Raw genomic sequence first — 16,828 nt, 5'->3', positions numbered from 1 at the left:
GTCTATCTGTTAAATTTTCTAAGTGTCCTGCCAGTAAAATGTAGTCTTGGTTAGCCTTCCCCACAACATTTTCTGTGTGTTCCTTCCAATTTAAGTGGTTCATAATTGTAATTCTTGGGTGTCTCGCTTTTTTTGGATTTTGAGAAAGCTTTCGATATTTGAATAGAAAAATGCTATGGAGTATCGTGGCTGAACAAGGTTATCCACCTCGCCTCATATATGCTATTAATTCGAGTCATTATCTACTTAAAATTAATATTTTGGCTTATTTTATAACTAAAATAAGCACTGTCATGTAATACAATTACATAATGTTAAACCATTTCATTGGATTACACATCAACAGAATGTACCTTTTTGACTCATTCCGCATACCAGTGAACCCTCTCAGTGGGACCTATGGGTTAAAACAAATGTAAATAAATCATTTCAAACAACGGAAAATCCAGAATGGAATGTAACTATATTATTATGGTGGTTTCAGTTGGCTGAGACAGCAGTTGCGTGCGTGCGTGCGTGTGTGTGTGTGTGTGTGTGTGTGTGTGTGTGTGTGTGTGTGTGTGCGTGCGCGCGCGCGCGGCAATATAAATAAATATATCTAAAAACAAAGAAGATGTGACTTACCAAACGAAAGCGCTGGCAGGTTGATAGATACACAAACATATACACAAAATTCTAGCTTTCACAACCATCGGCTGCTTTGTCAGGAAAGAGGGAAGGAGAGGGAAAGACGAAAGAATGTGGGTTTTAAGGGAGAGGGTAAGGAGTCATTCCAATCCCGGGAGCGGAAAGCCTTACCTTAGGGGGGAAAAGGACAGGTATACACTCGCATACACACACATATCCATCCGTACATACACAGACACAAGCAGACATTTTGTGTGTGTGAGTGTATACCCGTCCTTTTTTCTTCCTAAGGTAAGTCTTTCCGCTCCCGGGATTGGAATGACTCCTTACCCTCTCCCTTAAAACCCACATCCTTTCGTCTTTCCCTCTCCTTCCCTGTTTCCTGACGAAGCAGCCGATGGTTGCGAAAGCTAGAATTTTGTGTGTATGTTTGTGTATGTTTGTGTGTCTATCAACCTGCCAGCGCTTTTGTTTGGTAAGTCACATCTTCTTTGTTTTTAGATATATTTTTCCCACGTGGAATGTCTCCCTCTATTATATTCATATAAATAAATAATTTAGATTATCTAGAAGCTTTGCCATTTAAAAATAATTTATTATTGCTACAGTTTATTTTTGCACATCTAGATATAAAAACACCTTTCAACAGTGTTATTAACAGAATCCATTCCAAACAGACCTCTACTCTCACAGGATAAAGATAACTGGTATGCTGTGAAAGGTATAAATGTAATCTGGAAATACTGAGCAAGCAGCAGTAAATAAAGGGCACTCAATTATTGTAACTAAAAAATACAGCAGCCTTTTTTCTCAAATTAGTGGAATTGATTGTTTTCATTTTATTATCCTACATAAGTACCAATAAATTGTTAATACAGAGCACAGTGTGCATTTGCATTAGCCCCTTCCCTTTGTTAATGTATATCCTTAGAGACTCCTTTCTCTCATAGTACATAGGAATATTATGAATGAGTGAATTAATTAATTCTGGGATGTTTCCTACAAATGTAAATCTGAAAGAGACACTAGATAAAGGAGAAGAATCTCATCATCCATTGCTACATATAGTTTTATACTCGGTGTTCTGCGTGTGCCAGGCTCGAACTGGAAATATTCGAAGTGCAGTCCCCAGTCATTTCTAAGATTTTCTGTCACTGAACTATTCCGTCATTTTGGGCAGTCATTTGCTAACGTGGAAAATTCCAAGTCTCAACATGGTGTGGAGTTCACACTGAAATTTAGGTCTTCCTACAGCTGGCTGTAGTTCTTTACAGAGCTAGGGAGAAAACAAATGCCTACCACATGTGATGTGATCCTTTCTCAGGAACCACTCCAGCGTTCACACCAACCTTTAGGTTGAGGAGAGCTGTAATTTATATTTAGTCCTTGAGTAATGGCTTTTGTCTGTGGTTTCAAATATAAATATACAATGTAAAGAATTTTATGTTGGCACTCAATGTACAACCTAGTGTTTGAATTTTACTACAGTTAACATCTCCAGTCTAAAGATGCATGCCTGTTTTCTTGCCACGACTATTATAGCTTTTTGCGGTATATTTACAGTTCAGTGAAGTTAATAAATCATAATAAATCATTCTTTTTTTTATTTTTTTTATTTTTTTATTGAAACTTGCATATTGTTTCAAAATATTTTGTGAGTGATGTTAACAACGTATAGCTCATTTTTTGTATGTGCTACATGTTTAATTTTGATTGTGTTTCTTTTGATGCTTCAGGTCCAGCCACATTATGGAAAAATTCCCCCGCACTTCACGAGGAAATGTTCTTCAAAAACTGATACACGGTAAGCCGGAGACGGACCCGGAGACCTCGACACCCACTCTCAGTTGCGGCATTCGACCCCAACAGATTATCTCAAAAATGGACAGTGCCATAAATACAGATAAGAACAGATCACCACAAGGTGAGCGGTGTGTATTCACCTGCAGTTCGTGTCGGCAGAAGTTTTCATCGAAATACCAGCTCATAAAGCATGTATTCATCCACATTGATGGTGCAGAGCCACCTTCACATGTTTGTAGATGTTGTGGTCACGTGTATAGAACTTGTGTCAGCCTGAGAAGACATTTGAGGGTACAGGAGAATGAATTAAGGCATTCTGCAGGGAAACCTTACAAATGTTATGACTGTGGCAAATCATTTGTTAAACCTAGTTATTTCAAGGCCCACGAACAATTACACTGTAGAGTCAAGTCACGCAAATGTCACATATGTGGCAAATCATTTTCAACTGCTAATTATCTGAAATATCATATTACTGAGCATTCTGGAGTGAAGCCATACAAATGTGAGATCTGTAGCAAATCCTTCTGCACAGCTGAACGCCTAAAGTGCCACAAATTTGTTCATTCTGGGATGAGGCCACATAAATGTGATGTTTGTGGCAGATTGTTTACTAGGGCTCAGCACCTGAAGGGCCATACCCTAATCCATTCTGGAGTGAAGTCACACAAGTGTAATGTTTGTGGCAAGTTCTTTCGTACAGCTACACAGCTGAAGAACCACGGAGCAGTACACTGTGTTGTAAAGCCACACAAATGTGAGCTTTGTGGCAAGTCATTTAGTACTGCTACCTGTCTAAAGTACCACGCACTGAATCATTCTGAAGTAACACCGCACAAATGTGATATATGTAGTAAATTCTTTGCTAGAGCTCAATATTTGAGGCGACACAAGTATTTGCATTGTGAGCTGAAACCGTACCAATGTGACGTGTGTTCTAAATGCTATGCTAGTGCCGAACGTCTCAAGAAACATAAAGAGGTGCACGACGCAAAGCGACACAAATGTGTTGTGTGTAGTAAATACTTTCGTACAGCTACCCAGTTGAAGATCCACAGAGCAGTACATTCTGATGTACGAGTAAAGCCTCACAAATGTGATGTTTGTGGCAAATCGTTTCTTACTGCCACCTATCTGAAGCAGCATACACAAGCCCATTCTGGGGTTAAGCCATACAGATGTGGTGTATGTAGTAAATCCTTTCGTACGAGTTCCAATCTGAGGCAGCATGCAGCTGTACACTTTGATATTAAGCCGTACAAATGTGAGGTTTGTGGCAAATCGTTTGCTAGAGTTGGCGGCGTGAAGACCCACGCACTAATCCATTCAGATGTGAAAGCGCACAAGTGTGACGTATGTAGTAAAACCTTTCGTACGATTTCCTGCCTGAAGCGACACACAGTAGTACATTCTCCTATTAAGCCACACAAATGTGAGGTTTGTGGCAGATTGTTTGCTAGGGCCTCCGATATGAGGGGCCACGCACTAATCCATGCTGAAGTGAAGCTACACAAGTGTGACGTGTGTAGCAAATCCTTTGGTAGGCGCATTCATCTCAAGCAACATTTATTGGTGCATTGTGAGGTGAGGCCACACAAATGTGATTTGTGTCACAAAGCTTTCCGTACACCTGCCTGTCTGAAGAGACATTCATTGACACACACTGATATTAAGGAACACAAATGTGGTGTGTGTCATAAGTCCTTCGTTAAAGCTGCTTACCTCAAGAAGCATAAACTCACACATCCTGAGCTGAAACTATTCAAATGATGTATTTGTGGCAAATTGTAGACTTGGAGGCTGACTGTGTAAAGGGCCACGCACACTGGAATTGGCCACGCAAATGAGTCGTTGACGGAAAGTCCTTTTATTGAAACTGGTACCCTCGGGACACTTCTTTGAAGCATAGAGGGAAGCGATAATACAGGTGAGATGTTTGACGTCATATCCCACTGCCCTCTTCCATCACGAGATTCGACCAAAATGTCAGCTTTCTAATTGAGCTGTATTTGCGATGTTCTGAAGAAGCTCAAAATTTAGCGTGGACTTTGGTGCCAGACATTTTTAACAGTTTCTGCAATCAAACTGCCTCAAAATTTGGAAGGAAATCCAGAGAGATGCTGCTTACGTGTAAAGTACACCATGACAAGACACGATCAATACCTTCGTAGTGTGGTAGCTACATTAATGTTACCGAGGATAGTGCCACTGAAGCAGAGTTACAGGGGTTGGACAGAAGGTATGGAAACAGCACAATACAAAAGAATGTACTAGCCAAGCCTGCAAGTTGCACTATTGTATTCGACTGCAAACAATGTTCTCAATATGTTGCAAGTGTCAGTCGTGGGCAAAACAATGTCTGTAGTAGTGATTGCATTACATTGCAGCTAAGTGAATTTGCACATGGGAAAATTGTTGGTGTCCGCATGGTGGTTGTTTTCCTAACCAAAGTAGCCAAAGTGTTCGGTATTTCAAGAGGCGCTGTATGAAAGATTTATGCTGCATATCAGGAAAGCTGATAATTGTCAATCTGCTAAATCAGGAGGAGGGCGAAAGTGTACGAGGGGCATTTGAAAAGTCCGTGCAAAAATAAAAACTACTTACGTGTTTGGGGTAAACCTTTTTTATTTTTCAACATAGTCTTCTTTTAGACTTACACACTTCGTCAAACGCTGTTCTAATTTGTTGATCTCTTCCAAATAATAGGAATTGTCCAAGTCTGCAAAATAGCTATTAGATGCTGCAATCACCTCCATGTTTGAATAAAATCTTTGTCCCACCAGCCATTTCTTCAAATTGGGGAACAAATAGAAGTTCAAGAGAGCCACGTCTGGAGAATAGGTGGGATGTGAAATGTGTTGGAATCCTATTTCCATTAATTTTGCGACCACAACTGCTGAGGTGTGTGCTGGTGCATTGTCGTGATGGAAAAGGACTTACTTGTGGTCCAATTGCCGGCGTTTTTCTTGCAGCTTGATTTTCAAAGGGGCCAGTAATGATGAATAATATGGACCTGTAATAGTTTTACCCTTTTCCAGATAGTCAATGAGGATTATCCTTTGTGAATCCGAACAGACAGTCACTATAACCTTTCCGGCCGAAGGACTGGTCTTCACCATTTTTAGTGCAGATTCTCCCTTGGTAACCCATTGTTTAGATTGTTGTTTGGTCTCAGGAGTATAGTAATGTATCCAGGTTTCAACCACAATGACGAAAAGATGCTTTAATTCCTGCAGATCCTTCCTGAACAGCTGCAAACCATCCTCGCAACACTTTACACGATTCGCTTTTTGGTCAAGCGTGAGCAAACGTGGAACCCATCTTGCGGATAACTTTCTCATGTCCAAATGTTTATGCAAAATATTATGGACCCATTCATTCGAGATGCCCACACCACTAGCAATCTCATGCATCTTAACTCTTCTATCATCCATCGCCGTATCGTGGACTTTATCAATGATTTTTGGCATCGTAATCTCCACAGGGCGTCCAGAATGTTCAGAATCACATGTGCCCTTATGGCCACTCTGAAAATTTTGAAACAACTTATAAACTGTTCTAATCGAAGGTGGAGAGTCACCGTAATGTTTATCAAGCTTCTCTTTAGTTTACTGAGGCGTTTTGCCTTTCATAAAGTAATGTTTAATCCCACACGAAATTCTTTTTCATCTATTTTTTGACAATCGCTTTACTTCCTTGATTCACACCAATGCAAAACTATAGACCAATACGGCTGAAACTTGGTGTGCGTTTTTTCCAAAGATGCTACTAACTAAACATTACCTCGATACGCTCTGGTGGTGCCACCGCTTGGACCTTTTTTTTTTTTTTGTTCCGTGGGACCAAATTAAGGAGAAGTCTCCATGGTCATGGAACGAGTCAATACATGAAATTATAACACGATATTAGAAACAGATAAAATGAAATATAAAAAAAAAAAAAAAACATATTCAGGTGACAAGTCGTAAGTTTAAATAAAGAAAATCAACAATGTAACAGCCGGCCGCGGAGGTCTAGCAGTTCAGGCGCTCAGTCCGGAACCGCACGACTGCTACGGTCGCAGGTTCGAATCCTGCCTCGGGCGTGGATGTGTGTGATGTCCTTAGGTTAGTTAGGTTTAAGTAGTTCTAAGTTCTAGGGGACTGATGACCACAGATGTTAAGTCCCGTAGTGCTCAGAGCCACTTGAACCATTTTGAACAATGTAACACTGGAATTTGCTTAATTTTTTAGCTCTTCCAGGAGCTCCTCGACAGAATAGAAGGAGTGAGCCATGAGGAAACTCTTCAGTTTAGACTTAAATGAATTTGGGCTACTGCTAAGATTTTTGAGTTCTTGTGGTAGCTTATTGAAACTGATGCAGCAGAATACTGCACTCCTTTCTGCACAAGAGTCAAGGAAGTGCATTCCACATGCAGATTGGATTTCTGCCTAGTATTAACTGAGTGAAAGCTGCTAACTCTTGGGAATAGGCTAATATTGCTAACAACAAACGACATTAAAGAAAATACATACTGCGAGGGCAATGTCAGAATTCCCAGACTATTGAATAGGGGTCAACAAGAGGTTCTCGAACTTACACCACACATAGCTCGAACAGCCTGTTTTTGGGCCAAAAATACCCCTTTTGAATCAGAAGAATTACCCCAAAAAATAATACCATATGACATAAGCGTATGAAAATACGCGAAGTAGACTTCTTTTCATGTTGAAATGTCACTTATTTCAGATACTGTTCTAATGGTAAATAAAGCAGCATTTAGTTTCTGAACAAGATCCTGGACATGGGCTTTCCACAACAGCTTACTATCTATCTGAACACCTAAGAACTTGAACTCTTCTGTCTCACTTATAATATGCCCATTTTGTCTGATCAAAATATCGGTTCTTGTTGAATTGTGAGTTAGAAACTGTAAAAACTGAGTCTTACTGTGATTTAGCATCAAATTATTTTCCTCAAGCCACGAACTTTTCATGAACTACATTATTTGATAATGTTTCAATATTACACACAAGATCCTTCACTACCAAGCTGGTGTCATCAGCAAACAGAAATATTTTAGAATCACCTGTAATACTAGAAGGCATATCATTTATATAAATAAGAAACAGCAGTGGCCCCAGCACCGACCCATGGGGAACGCCCCACTTAACAGTGCCCCATTGGGACTGAACATCACTACCACTCTCAATATTGCGGAGAATTACCTTCTGCTTTCTGTTCTTAAAGTAAGAGGCGAACCAATTGTAAGCTACTCCCCTTACTTCATAATGGTCCAACTTCTGCAGTAATATTTTGTGGTCAACACAGTCAAAAGCCTTCGTTAAATCAAAGAAAACACCTAGCGTTCGCAACCTTTTATTTAATCCATCCAAAACCTCACAGAGAAAAGAGAATATAGCATCTTCAGTTGTTAAACCATTTCTAACACCAAACTGAACATTTGACAGCAAATTATGTGAATTTAAATGCTGCAGTAACCGTGTATATACGACCTTCTCGGTAACTTTAGCAAACACCGATGGCATAGAAATAGGTCTAAAATTGTCAACATTATCAATGTCTCCCTTTTTATAAAGTGGCTTCACTACCGAGTACTTTAATCGGTCAGGAAAGTGACCACTCCTAAAGGAAAAGTTACAGATATGGCTAAGTACTGGGCTAACATACATAGAACAATACTTCAGTATTCTGCTAGATACCCCATCATATCCATGAGAGCTCTTGGTCTTTAGTGATTTAATTATTAACTCAATCTCCCTCTTGTCAGTATCATGGAGGAGCATTTCAGGTAACAGTCTCGGAACACTTTTTTCTAAGAGCGCTATATGATTCCCTGTTGGGACTAGGTTTCTATTTAGTTCACCTGCTATATTCAGAAAGTGATTATTAAATATATGCATTATTAAATATACACACATATATGCGACTTATCAGTAACACGGACATTCCCACTACGCACTGATTCTGTATCCTCAACCTGTCTCTGCAGACCAGCCACTTCCTTTACGACTGACCATATGGTTTTAATTTTATCCTGAGAATTAGCTACTCTACCTGCATACCACATACTTTTTGCCTTCCTAATAACATTTTTAAGCACCTTACAATACTACTTGTATTGGTCTGCTGCATTTAGATTTTGACTGTTTCTAACGTTTTGATATAATTGCCACTTTGTTCTACAAGATATTCTTATCCCCCCCGAGTCAGCCACCCAGGCTGCCTGTTTGTGCTAGTACCCTGTTTTGAACGTTCTAATGGAAAGCAACTTTCAAAGAGCACGAGAAAAGTCTTGAGAAAAGCATTATATTTATTGTCTACTGTATCAGCGCTATAAACATCTTGCTACTCTTGTTCCTTGATAAGGTTTACAGAGGTCTCTACAGCTACTGGAACAGCTTTCCTAAACAGCTGATGACTATATTTAACACGTCTTGCGGCACAAAAATCTTTTAGAGTTAAAATTTGTGCATCATGATCTGAAAGGCCAGTCACCTTTTTGCTAACAGAATGCCCTTCTAGTAATGAGGAATGAACAAAAATGTTGTCTTTGCACGAACTTTTCAAACGCCCCTCGTATGTCAAGTGTACGTAACAGACATTCACCAAAGAGGACTGTGACGAAAATTAGGAGACGACAGCTGCAAAAGGCACCGCAGAACTGAATGTTGCACTTGTGAACACTGTCAGTGACAAAACAGTGTAAAGGGAGCTCCCAAAACAGGGAATTGCATGGCAAGCTGGAATTCCAAAACCACTCACCAGTGATGCAAATGTCCGTAACAAAAAACGTGGTGCCGGAGCCATAAAACTTGGGATATGCAGCAAAGGAATGAAGTAATTTGCTTTGGTGAGTCTTTCACACTGTTTCCAATTTCTGTTCAAGTTTAAATCCCAAAGAGCAAAATGTGTAGGGGGTTTGCTAATGATTTGAGCAGCTATACTGCAGTATTCGATGGGCCTCACAAGGGATTTGCAAGGTCGCGTGACTGCCGCAAGGTCGCGTGACTGCCGCAAGGTCGCGTGACTGCCGATATTTATTTTACCATTTTGGCTAATCAGGTGCATCTCGTGGTACAGTGTTTGTTTCCTAATTGCGATGCTGTGTTGAGAGACGGCAGGACCCCTCTTCACACAGCTTGCATCGTCCAGGACTAGTTTTGTGAGCACGAGGATGAATTGTCGCATCTCTACTCACCACCACAGTGACCGGATCCCGATATGGCATATCCTTTGTTGTCTGCTTTGGAAAGAAGGGTGCGTGATCACTGTCTGCCTCTACCGTCAGGGCGACTGGTATAAGATTATCTGGAAAATCATACAGGACCTGGATTTATTCGTTGAGATATGACTGGAATATGTTTTGAATGCCCACAGTTTTCCTACAGCTTGTTAGGTGTGGAAATGTGTGTTGTGTTTGTGGTGTTTCCATATTTGTGTCCACCTCCTGTGTGTAAAAGACAAGTGAAACCTCAGCTACACTATGTGATCAGAAGTCTACGGACACCTTGCTGAAAATGACTTAAAAGTTCATGGAACTCTCCATCGGTAACGCTGGAATTCAGTATGATGTTGGCCCACCCTTAGCCTTGATGACAGCTTCCACTCGCAGGAAGGTTTCATGGGGAATGGCAGCCTATTCTTCACGAAGTGCTGCACAGTGGAGAGGTATTAATGTCAATGTTCCAAAACATCCCTAAGGTATTTGTAGGATTCTGGTCATGACTCTGTGCAGGCCAGTCCATTACAGGGATGTTATTGTCATGTAACCACTCAGCCACAGGCCGTGCATTATGAACAGGTTGCTCGATCGTGTCAAAAGATGCAGTCGCCGTCCCCCGAATTGCTCTTCAACCGTGGGAAGCGAGAAGGTGCTTAAAACATCAATGTAGGCCTGTGCTGTGATAGTGCCACGCAAAACAATGAGGGGTGCAAGCTCCCACCAGGAAAAACACGACCACAACGTAACACCACCGCTTCCGAATTTTACTGTTGCCACTACTCACGCTGGCAGATGAACTTCACCGGGCATTCGCCATACACATACCCTGCCGTCGGATTGCCACATTGTGTATCATGATTCGTTACTCCACACAATGTTTTTTCCACTGTTCAATTGTCCAATGTTTACACTCCTTACACCGAGCGAGGCATTGTTTAGTCTTTATCCGGCGTAATGCGTGGCTTATGAGCAGCCACTTGACCAAGAAATCCAAGTTTTCTCACCTCCCTCCTAACTGTCATAGTACTTGCAATGGATCCTGATGCAGTTTGGAATTCCTTTGTGATGGTCTAGATAGATGTCTGCCTATTACCCATTACAACCCTCTTTAACAGTCAATGGTCTCTGTCAGTAAACAGATGAGGTTGGCCTGAATGCTTTTGTGCTGTACGTGTCCCTTCACGTTTCCACTTTACTGTCACATCGGAAATGGTGAACCTAGGGATGATGTTAAGGAGTGCAAAAATTTTGGGTACAGATGTATGACACAAGTGACACCCAATAACCTGACCAGGTTCAAAGTCCATGAGTTCCGGAGCGCCCCATTCTGCTCTCTCACGATGTCAAATGACTACTGAGGTCTCTGATATTGAGTACCTAGCAGTAGGTGGCAGCACAATACACCTAATATGAAAAACGTATGTTTTTGCAGGGGTGCGGATACTTTTGATCACATAGTGTATAAATGACAGACATAAGGTGCTGCATTACAACATGATTAGGAGCCAGACTACAATCATGGCTGCCACTGCAGATTTTCTTAGAATGATGTTAATCACAGATTTTTTAAATTCCTTCACCAAAAAAGATAAAGTAAATTTTTCAGAATTTGAATCAAGAACAGCTGCCAACATGAGTAACTTAGCAGTTAGATATCTTCGGTAAAGCAAAGCAGCTGAAATTGCTTAACCAAAGCAAGTCTTCTGGTCCAGATAGTACATCAGTTAGCTACCTTTAAGACTATGCTGAAATATTAGCTGCATTCTTGACAAAAATTCTTACACCCGCTTGGTCAATGAAAGATCTGTACCTCAAGACTGTGACACCAGTACTCAAGAAAGGAAACTGAAGTAATCTGCTAAGCTGCAGGCCCACATCACTGACACTGATTTACAGTATTATTTTAGAACTGTTGTCAAAAGTTATGAATTACCTCGAAGAAAATGATCTGTTCACACACAGCTAGCAGGGTCTAGGAAATATCATTTCTGTGGAACGCAACTAGCTCTTTATTCACACGAAATAATGAGTGTCATCGACGGGGGATCTCAAATTAATTGTATATCTGTAGATTTTCAGAGAGCTTTTGACACCATTGCTCACAATCAACTTCAAACCAAATTGTGTTTCTATGGAGTATTGTCTCAGTGTGCAACTACATTTGTGATTTCATGTCAAAAAAGTCACAGTTAATAGTAAATGATGAAAAATAATAGAGTAAAACATGACATTCTTCACTGAAGTGTTACAGGTGATCTGCTGCTCCCAATCTACACAAATGATTTAGTAGACAATCTGAGCAGCGCTCCTAGATTGTTTGCAGATAATGCTATCGTTTACCATCTAGTAAAATCAGAAGGTTACAACTGATTGCAAAGTGATTTAGACAAGATACCTGCGTGGAGCAAAAAGTGGCAGTTGACTCTAAATAATGAAAAATGTGAGGTTATCCACTTGCAGACAAAAAGGAGTATGCTAAATTTCGGTTACACAATAAATCACGCAAATCTAAACACTGTCTGTTCAACTAAATACATAGGAATTACTGCTATGAACAACATAAACTGGAAGATCAATTACATAGATAACATTGTGGGAAGGTGAGCCAAAGAGTGTGTTTTATTGGCAGAACACTTAAGAGTGTGCAACAGGTGTGCTAAAGAGAGTGCCTGCACTATGCTTATCTTTCCTCTTCTGGAGTCTTGCTGGTTGACACAGGATGCTTACCAGATAGCACTGACAGTCCAAAGGAGAGCTGCTCATTTTGTGTTATCGTGAAATAAGGGAGGAGGGGAGTGTCACGGGTATGATACTCAAGTTGGGGTGGCAGTCATTGAATGGAAGGCAGTTCTTATTGTGGAGAGATCTTTTCAAAGAATTTCAATCACCAATTTTCTCTTCCAAATGCAAAATATTTTTTTGATGCCCACCAGCACAGGGAGAAATGGTCATAGTGATAAAATAAGAGGAATCAGAGCTCACACGGGAATACTTATTTATTCGTTTTACCTACATTTTTCCTGAGTGTGGAACAGTAGAGAAATAGTCTGAAGGTGGTGCAATGAACCCTCCACCAAGCATTTAAATGTAAATCACAGATTAGTCATGTAGACATACTTCCGATGTGTATTTATATTGTCTGAGAAACAAAATAGTCCATTGTCACACATGTAATGCTCTCTCGCTCACTACATGCAAGTATATGTCTTCGTGGACTGCTGAAAGAGCTGATATTTTTGTGTTTCATATAAAACTACATTTTATTTTTATGGTTATAAAATATGTAACAAAAAGACTAACCAATTTTTTAAAAACTGACTGATGTACAAAGATGTTCTTTGAAATAAACAAATTCCTCCAGCTGTCCATGAAGTTACTCATGACATTCCGTAATGTTTCCCTTGGACATGTTCCATTTCCTCGTGGACTACTGCTTTCCTTGTGTGTCTTGTTCATAATGCATTAATCTGATAAATTTTACACTTGTTACAACCACATGAAAAAAAACTTTTACGTTGTTAGATCTGCAGAATGTGTGTGCCGTGGAATGCCTCCATTTTAACAGCTCACTTGAACTGCTTGTGCCTGATGTATTGGCAGTTGCTTTCTGCTGTTGAAAAGGTTTTGTTTCTTACGTACTGCGGAAGTTGTGTAGTAAAAGTTTTAGCCTGGGTACCTCATTCACCGTATTGCTGTCTCTTACATGCAAAATTATTTTGGGTTTACACACTATTTTCATTCTTCCAGGCTTCTATGGTGTTTTTTGATGAAGTCTGTTCAAAGTTTTCAACTCACATTAACCACATATGCAGACGGCATTGACTGATAGTGACAAATGTTAAAATGATACTGGAAAACACAATGCATGTTGTGTTAAAAAAATTGTATTTGATAAAACACATCAACAGCATCTACATTGCAATGTGCAGTCTGCTATTCCATTGTCCCCACATCGTAGTTGTTGAATGTGGTATCAGTGGCACCTCCCACTATTACTGCAGTTTCAAATTCTGGCCTACCTTGTTGTAAAATGAAATGTCGTGTGACGAGGGCCCCCGTCGGATAGACCTGATCGCCTGGTGCAAGTCTTTTGAGGTGATGCCACTTCGGCGACTTGCGCATCGATAGGGATGGAATCGTGATGATGAAGACGACACAAACACCCAGTCCCTGAGTGGAGAAAGCCTCCAACCCAGCCGGGAATCGAATCCAGGCCCTCCGGTATGACAAGCCGGTGCTCTGTCCTCTCAGCTACAGTGGCGGACTACCTTGTTGTAATACTATTGCAGTCTTTTGAAATAGCATGAGAAATTTATAGAAGTAAGCTTTCTGATAATACTGATATACGTCTGTCAGCGATGACACAATCACAAAAAGAGCCCTGTGTATTAGTGCTCTATTTTTTAAATTTAATGCAAGATCTTTGATAAACAAACATACAAAATATGAGTGTTTTTAGTTTACTAAACCAAACTAAACTAATGTGATGTCCCGTAGATAATTTGCATGATTATTTTATAGAAATGATGTGGAACAAGTCAGGTTACAAGATATATACAGGGTGGTCCATTGATTGGGACCGGGCCAAATATCTCACAAAATAAGCGTCCAACAAAAAAACATCAAAGAACAAAACTTGTCTAGCTTGAACGGGGAAACCAGATGGCGCTGCCATAGGTCAAATGGTTATCAACTGCGTTTTCTTAAAATGGGAACCCTCATTTTTTGTTACATATTTGTGTAGTACGTAAAGAAATATGAATGTTTTAGTTGAACCACTTTTTTCGCTTTGCGATAGATGGCGCTGTAATAGTCCAAAATATATGGCTCACAATTTTAGGTGAACAGTTGGTAACAGGTAGGTTTTTTAAATTAAAATACAGAACATAGGTATGTTTGAACATTTTATTTTGGTAGTTCCAATGTGATACATGTACCTTTGTGAATTGATCATTTCTGAGAACGCATGCTGTTACAGTGTGATTACCTGTAAATACTACATGAATGCAATAAATGCTCAAAATGATGTCCATCAACCTCAATGCATTTGGCAATACGTGTAACGACATTCCTCTCAACAGCGAGTAGTTCACCTTCCGTAATGTTTGCACATGCATTGACAATGCGCTGCCACATGTTGTCAGCTGTTGTCAGTGGATCAAGATAGCAAATATCCTTCAACTTTCCCCACAGAAAGAAATCCGGGGACGTCAGATACGGTGAAAATGCGGTCCATGGTATGGTGCTTCGACAACCAGTCCACCTGTCATGAAATATGCTATTCAATACCGCCTCAACCGCACATGTGCTATGTGCCTCACATCAATCATGTTGGAAGTACATCGCCATTCTGTCATGCACTGAAACATCTTGTAGTAACAACGGTAGAACATTACGTAGGAAATCAGCATACATTGCATCATTTAGATTGCCATCGATAGAGTGGGGGCCAGTTATCCTTCCTCCCATAATGCCGCACCATACATTAACCCGCCAAGGTCGCTGATGTTCCACTTCTCCCAGCCATTGTGGATTTTCCATTGCCCAATAGTGCATATTATGTCGGTTTACGTTACCCCTGTTGGTGAATGACACTTCGTCGTTAAATATAACACGTGCAAAAAATCTGTCATCGTCCTGTAAGTTCTCTTGTGCCCAGTGGCAGAACTGTACACAACGTTCAGAGTCGTCACCATGCAATTCCTGGTGCATAGAAATATGTTACGGGTGCAATTGATGTTGATGTAGCATTCTCAACACCGACGTTTTTGAGATTCCCGATTCTCGCGCACTTTGTCTCTTACTGATGTGCGGATTAGCCGTGACAGCAGCTAAAACACCTACTTGGGCATCATCATTTGTTGCAGGTCATGGTTGACGTTTCACATGTGGCTGAACACTTCCTGTTTCCTTAAATAACGTAACCATCTGGTGAACGATCCGGACACTTGGAGGATGTCGTCCAGGATACCGAGCAGCATACATAGCATACACGTGTTGGGCATTTTGATCACAATAGCCATACATCAACACGATATCGACTATTTCTGCAATTGATAAACGGTCCGTTTTAACACGGGTAATGTATCACGAAGCAAATACTGTCTGCACTGGCGGAATGTTACATGATACCATGTACTTATACATTTGTGACTATTACAGCGCCATCTATCACAAAGCAAAAAAAGTGGTCCAACTAAAACATTCATATTTCTTTACGTACTACATGAATATGCAATAAAAAATGTGAGTTCCTATAAAAAAAAATGCAGTTCATATCCATTTGACCTACGGCAGCACCATCTAGCGGGCCAGCCATAGCGCCATCTGGTTTCCCCCTTCAAGCTAGATGAGTTTCATTCTTTGTAGTGTTTTCGTTTGATGCTTATTTCGTGAGATATTTGGTCCAGTCATTATCAATGGACCACCCTGTATACACAGATTAATAGTGCTAATGTTACTATTACTTAAATTTTTAGTTCTACACATGCAACTAAATTTAGAGGTACAATTTATTTTATTTATTCATTTATTTGTTTTTTTAAGAATTATTTAGTCAAAGGTATTGACTGTATCCAAATAATGACTATGAATATTCAGTTTAGAGTAAGATAATTGTATTAAGGTTGCAGTGTACCATGATGTCAAAACAGTTGAAGCTTCATGAAACTTTAGTAATTTTCTAACAAGGGAGCGTTGAACTGTGAGCCTACTGTTGTTATAGAACCTTTGAATGTGAAGGAATCTATTGTATTGTTTGAGCTGTTGGCAATGGCTGTAAAATGTAATGGGTATTGTGCAACTGCTGACTTATCTGCGAAGCTGTATACAAAATACTGTAAATCGTATTAGTGTATTGTTCAACCTCAAGTCAAAATGTGTAACATTATGCTGTGTAGTGATTTATAACATGTAACAATTCAAAACTTACTGTGTTAATTTCTATGCTTTTCAGGGTGGCAAACATCATCCGTTTTTGCACAAAACTTGCTAAATTAATCATTAACATTATTAAAAATATCCACGGGCGTACTGATGGTGTACAGTGTGCAACGGGCACAATATTTCGGGGATCATACATGTCGCCATCATCAGGTGAACTGACGGACTGAGCTCCTGTGAACGTGCCAGCACGGGGATCCGTACGCTATGGCTGCTCAGAGGGAACTGGGT

The 16,828-nt window shown here is 40.2% G+C and overlaps 1 protein-coding gene and 1 long non-coding RNA gene across 2 annotated transcripts in view; both read left to right on the top strand.

Moving 5' to 3' along the window:
* The window catches only part of LOC126426522 (uncharacterized), a 102,184-nt gene extending 97,907 nt beyond the window's left edge, over nt 1-4,277 (top strand). The window contains exons 9-10 of the mRNA XM_050088426.1: nt 2,364-2,551; nt 4,222-4,277. Coding sequence (XP_049944383.1) covers nt 2,364-2,551; nt 4,222-4,277 — 244 coding nt within the window. The remainder of the gene's footprint in view (nt 1-2,363; nt 2,552-4,221) is intronic.
* Nucleotides 4,278-6,490: 2,213 nt separating this feature from the next.
* On the top strand, nt 6,491-13,017 carry LOC126426989 (uncharacterized). Its single transcript, XR_007576473.1, has 2 exons — nt 6,491-9,413; nt 9,452-13,017. It is a non-coding gene; the product is annotated as an uncharacterized LOC126426989 (long non-coding RNA).
* The last annotated feature ends 3,811 nt before the right edge of the window (nt 13,018-16,828 follow it).

This window comes from Schistocerca serialis, chromosome 11, assembly GCF_023864345.2.
Source record: "Schistocerca serialis cubense isolate TAMUIC-IGC-003099 chromosome 11, iqSchSeri2.2, whole genome shotgun sequence".
NCBI classification, from domain to species: domain Eukaryota; kingdom Metazoa; phylum Arthropoda; class Insecta; order Orthoptera; family Acrididae; genus Schistocerca; species Schistocerca serialis.
The sequence above is the reverse complement of the archived record's forward strand: the minus strand, read 5'-3'. Positions and strand labels throughout refer to the sequence as shown.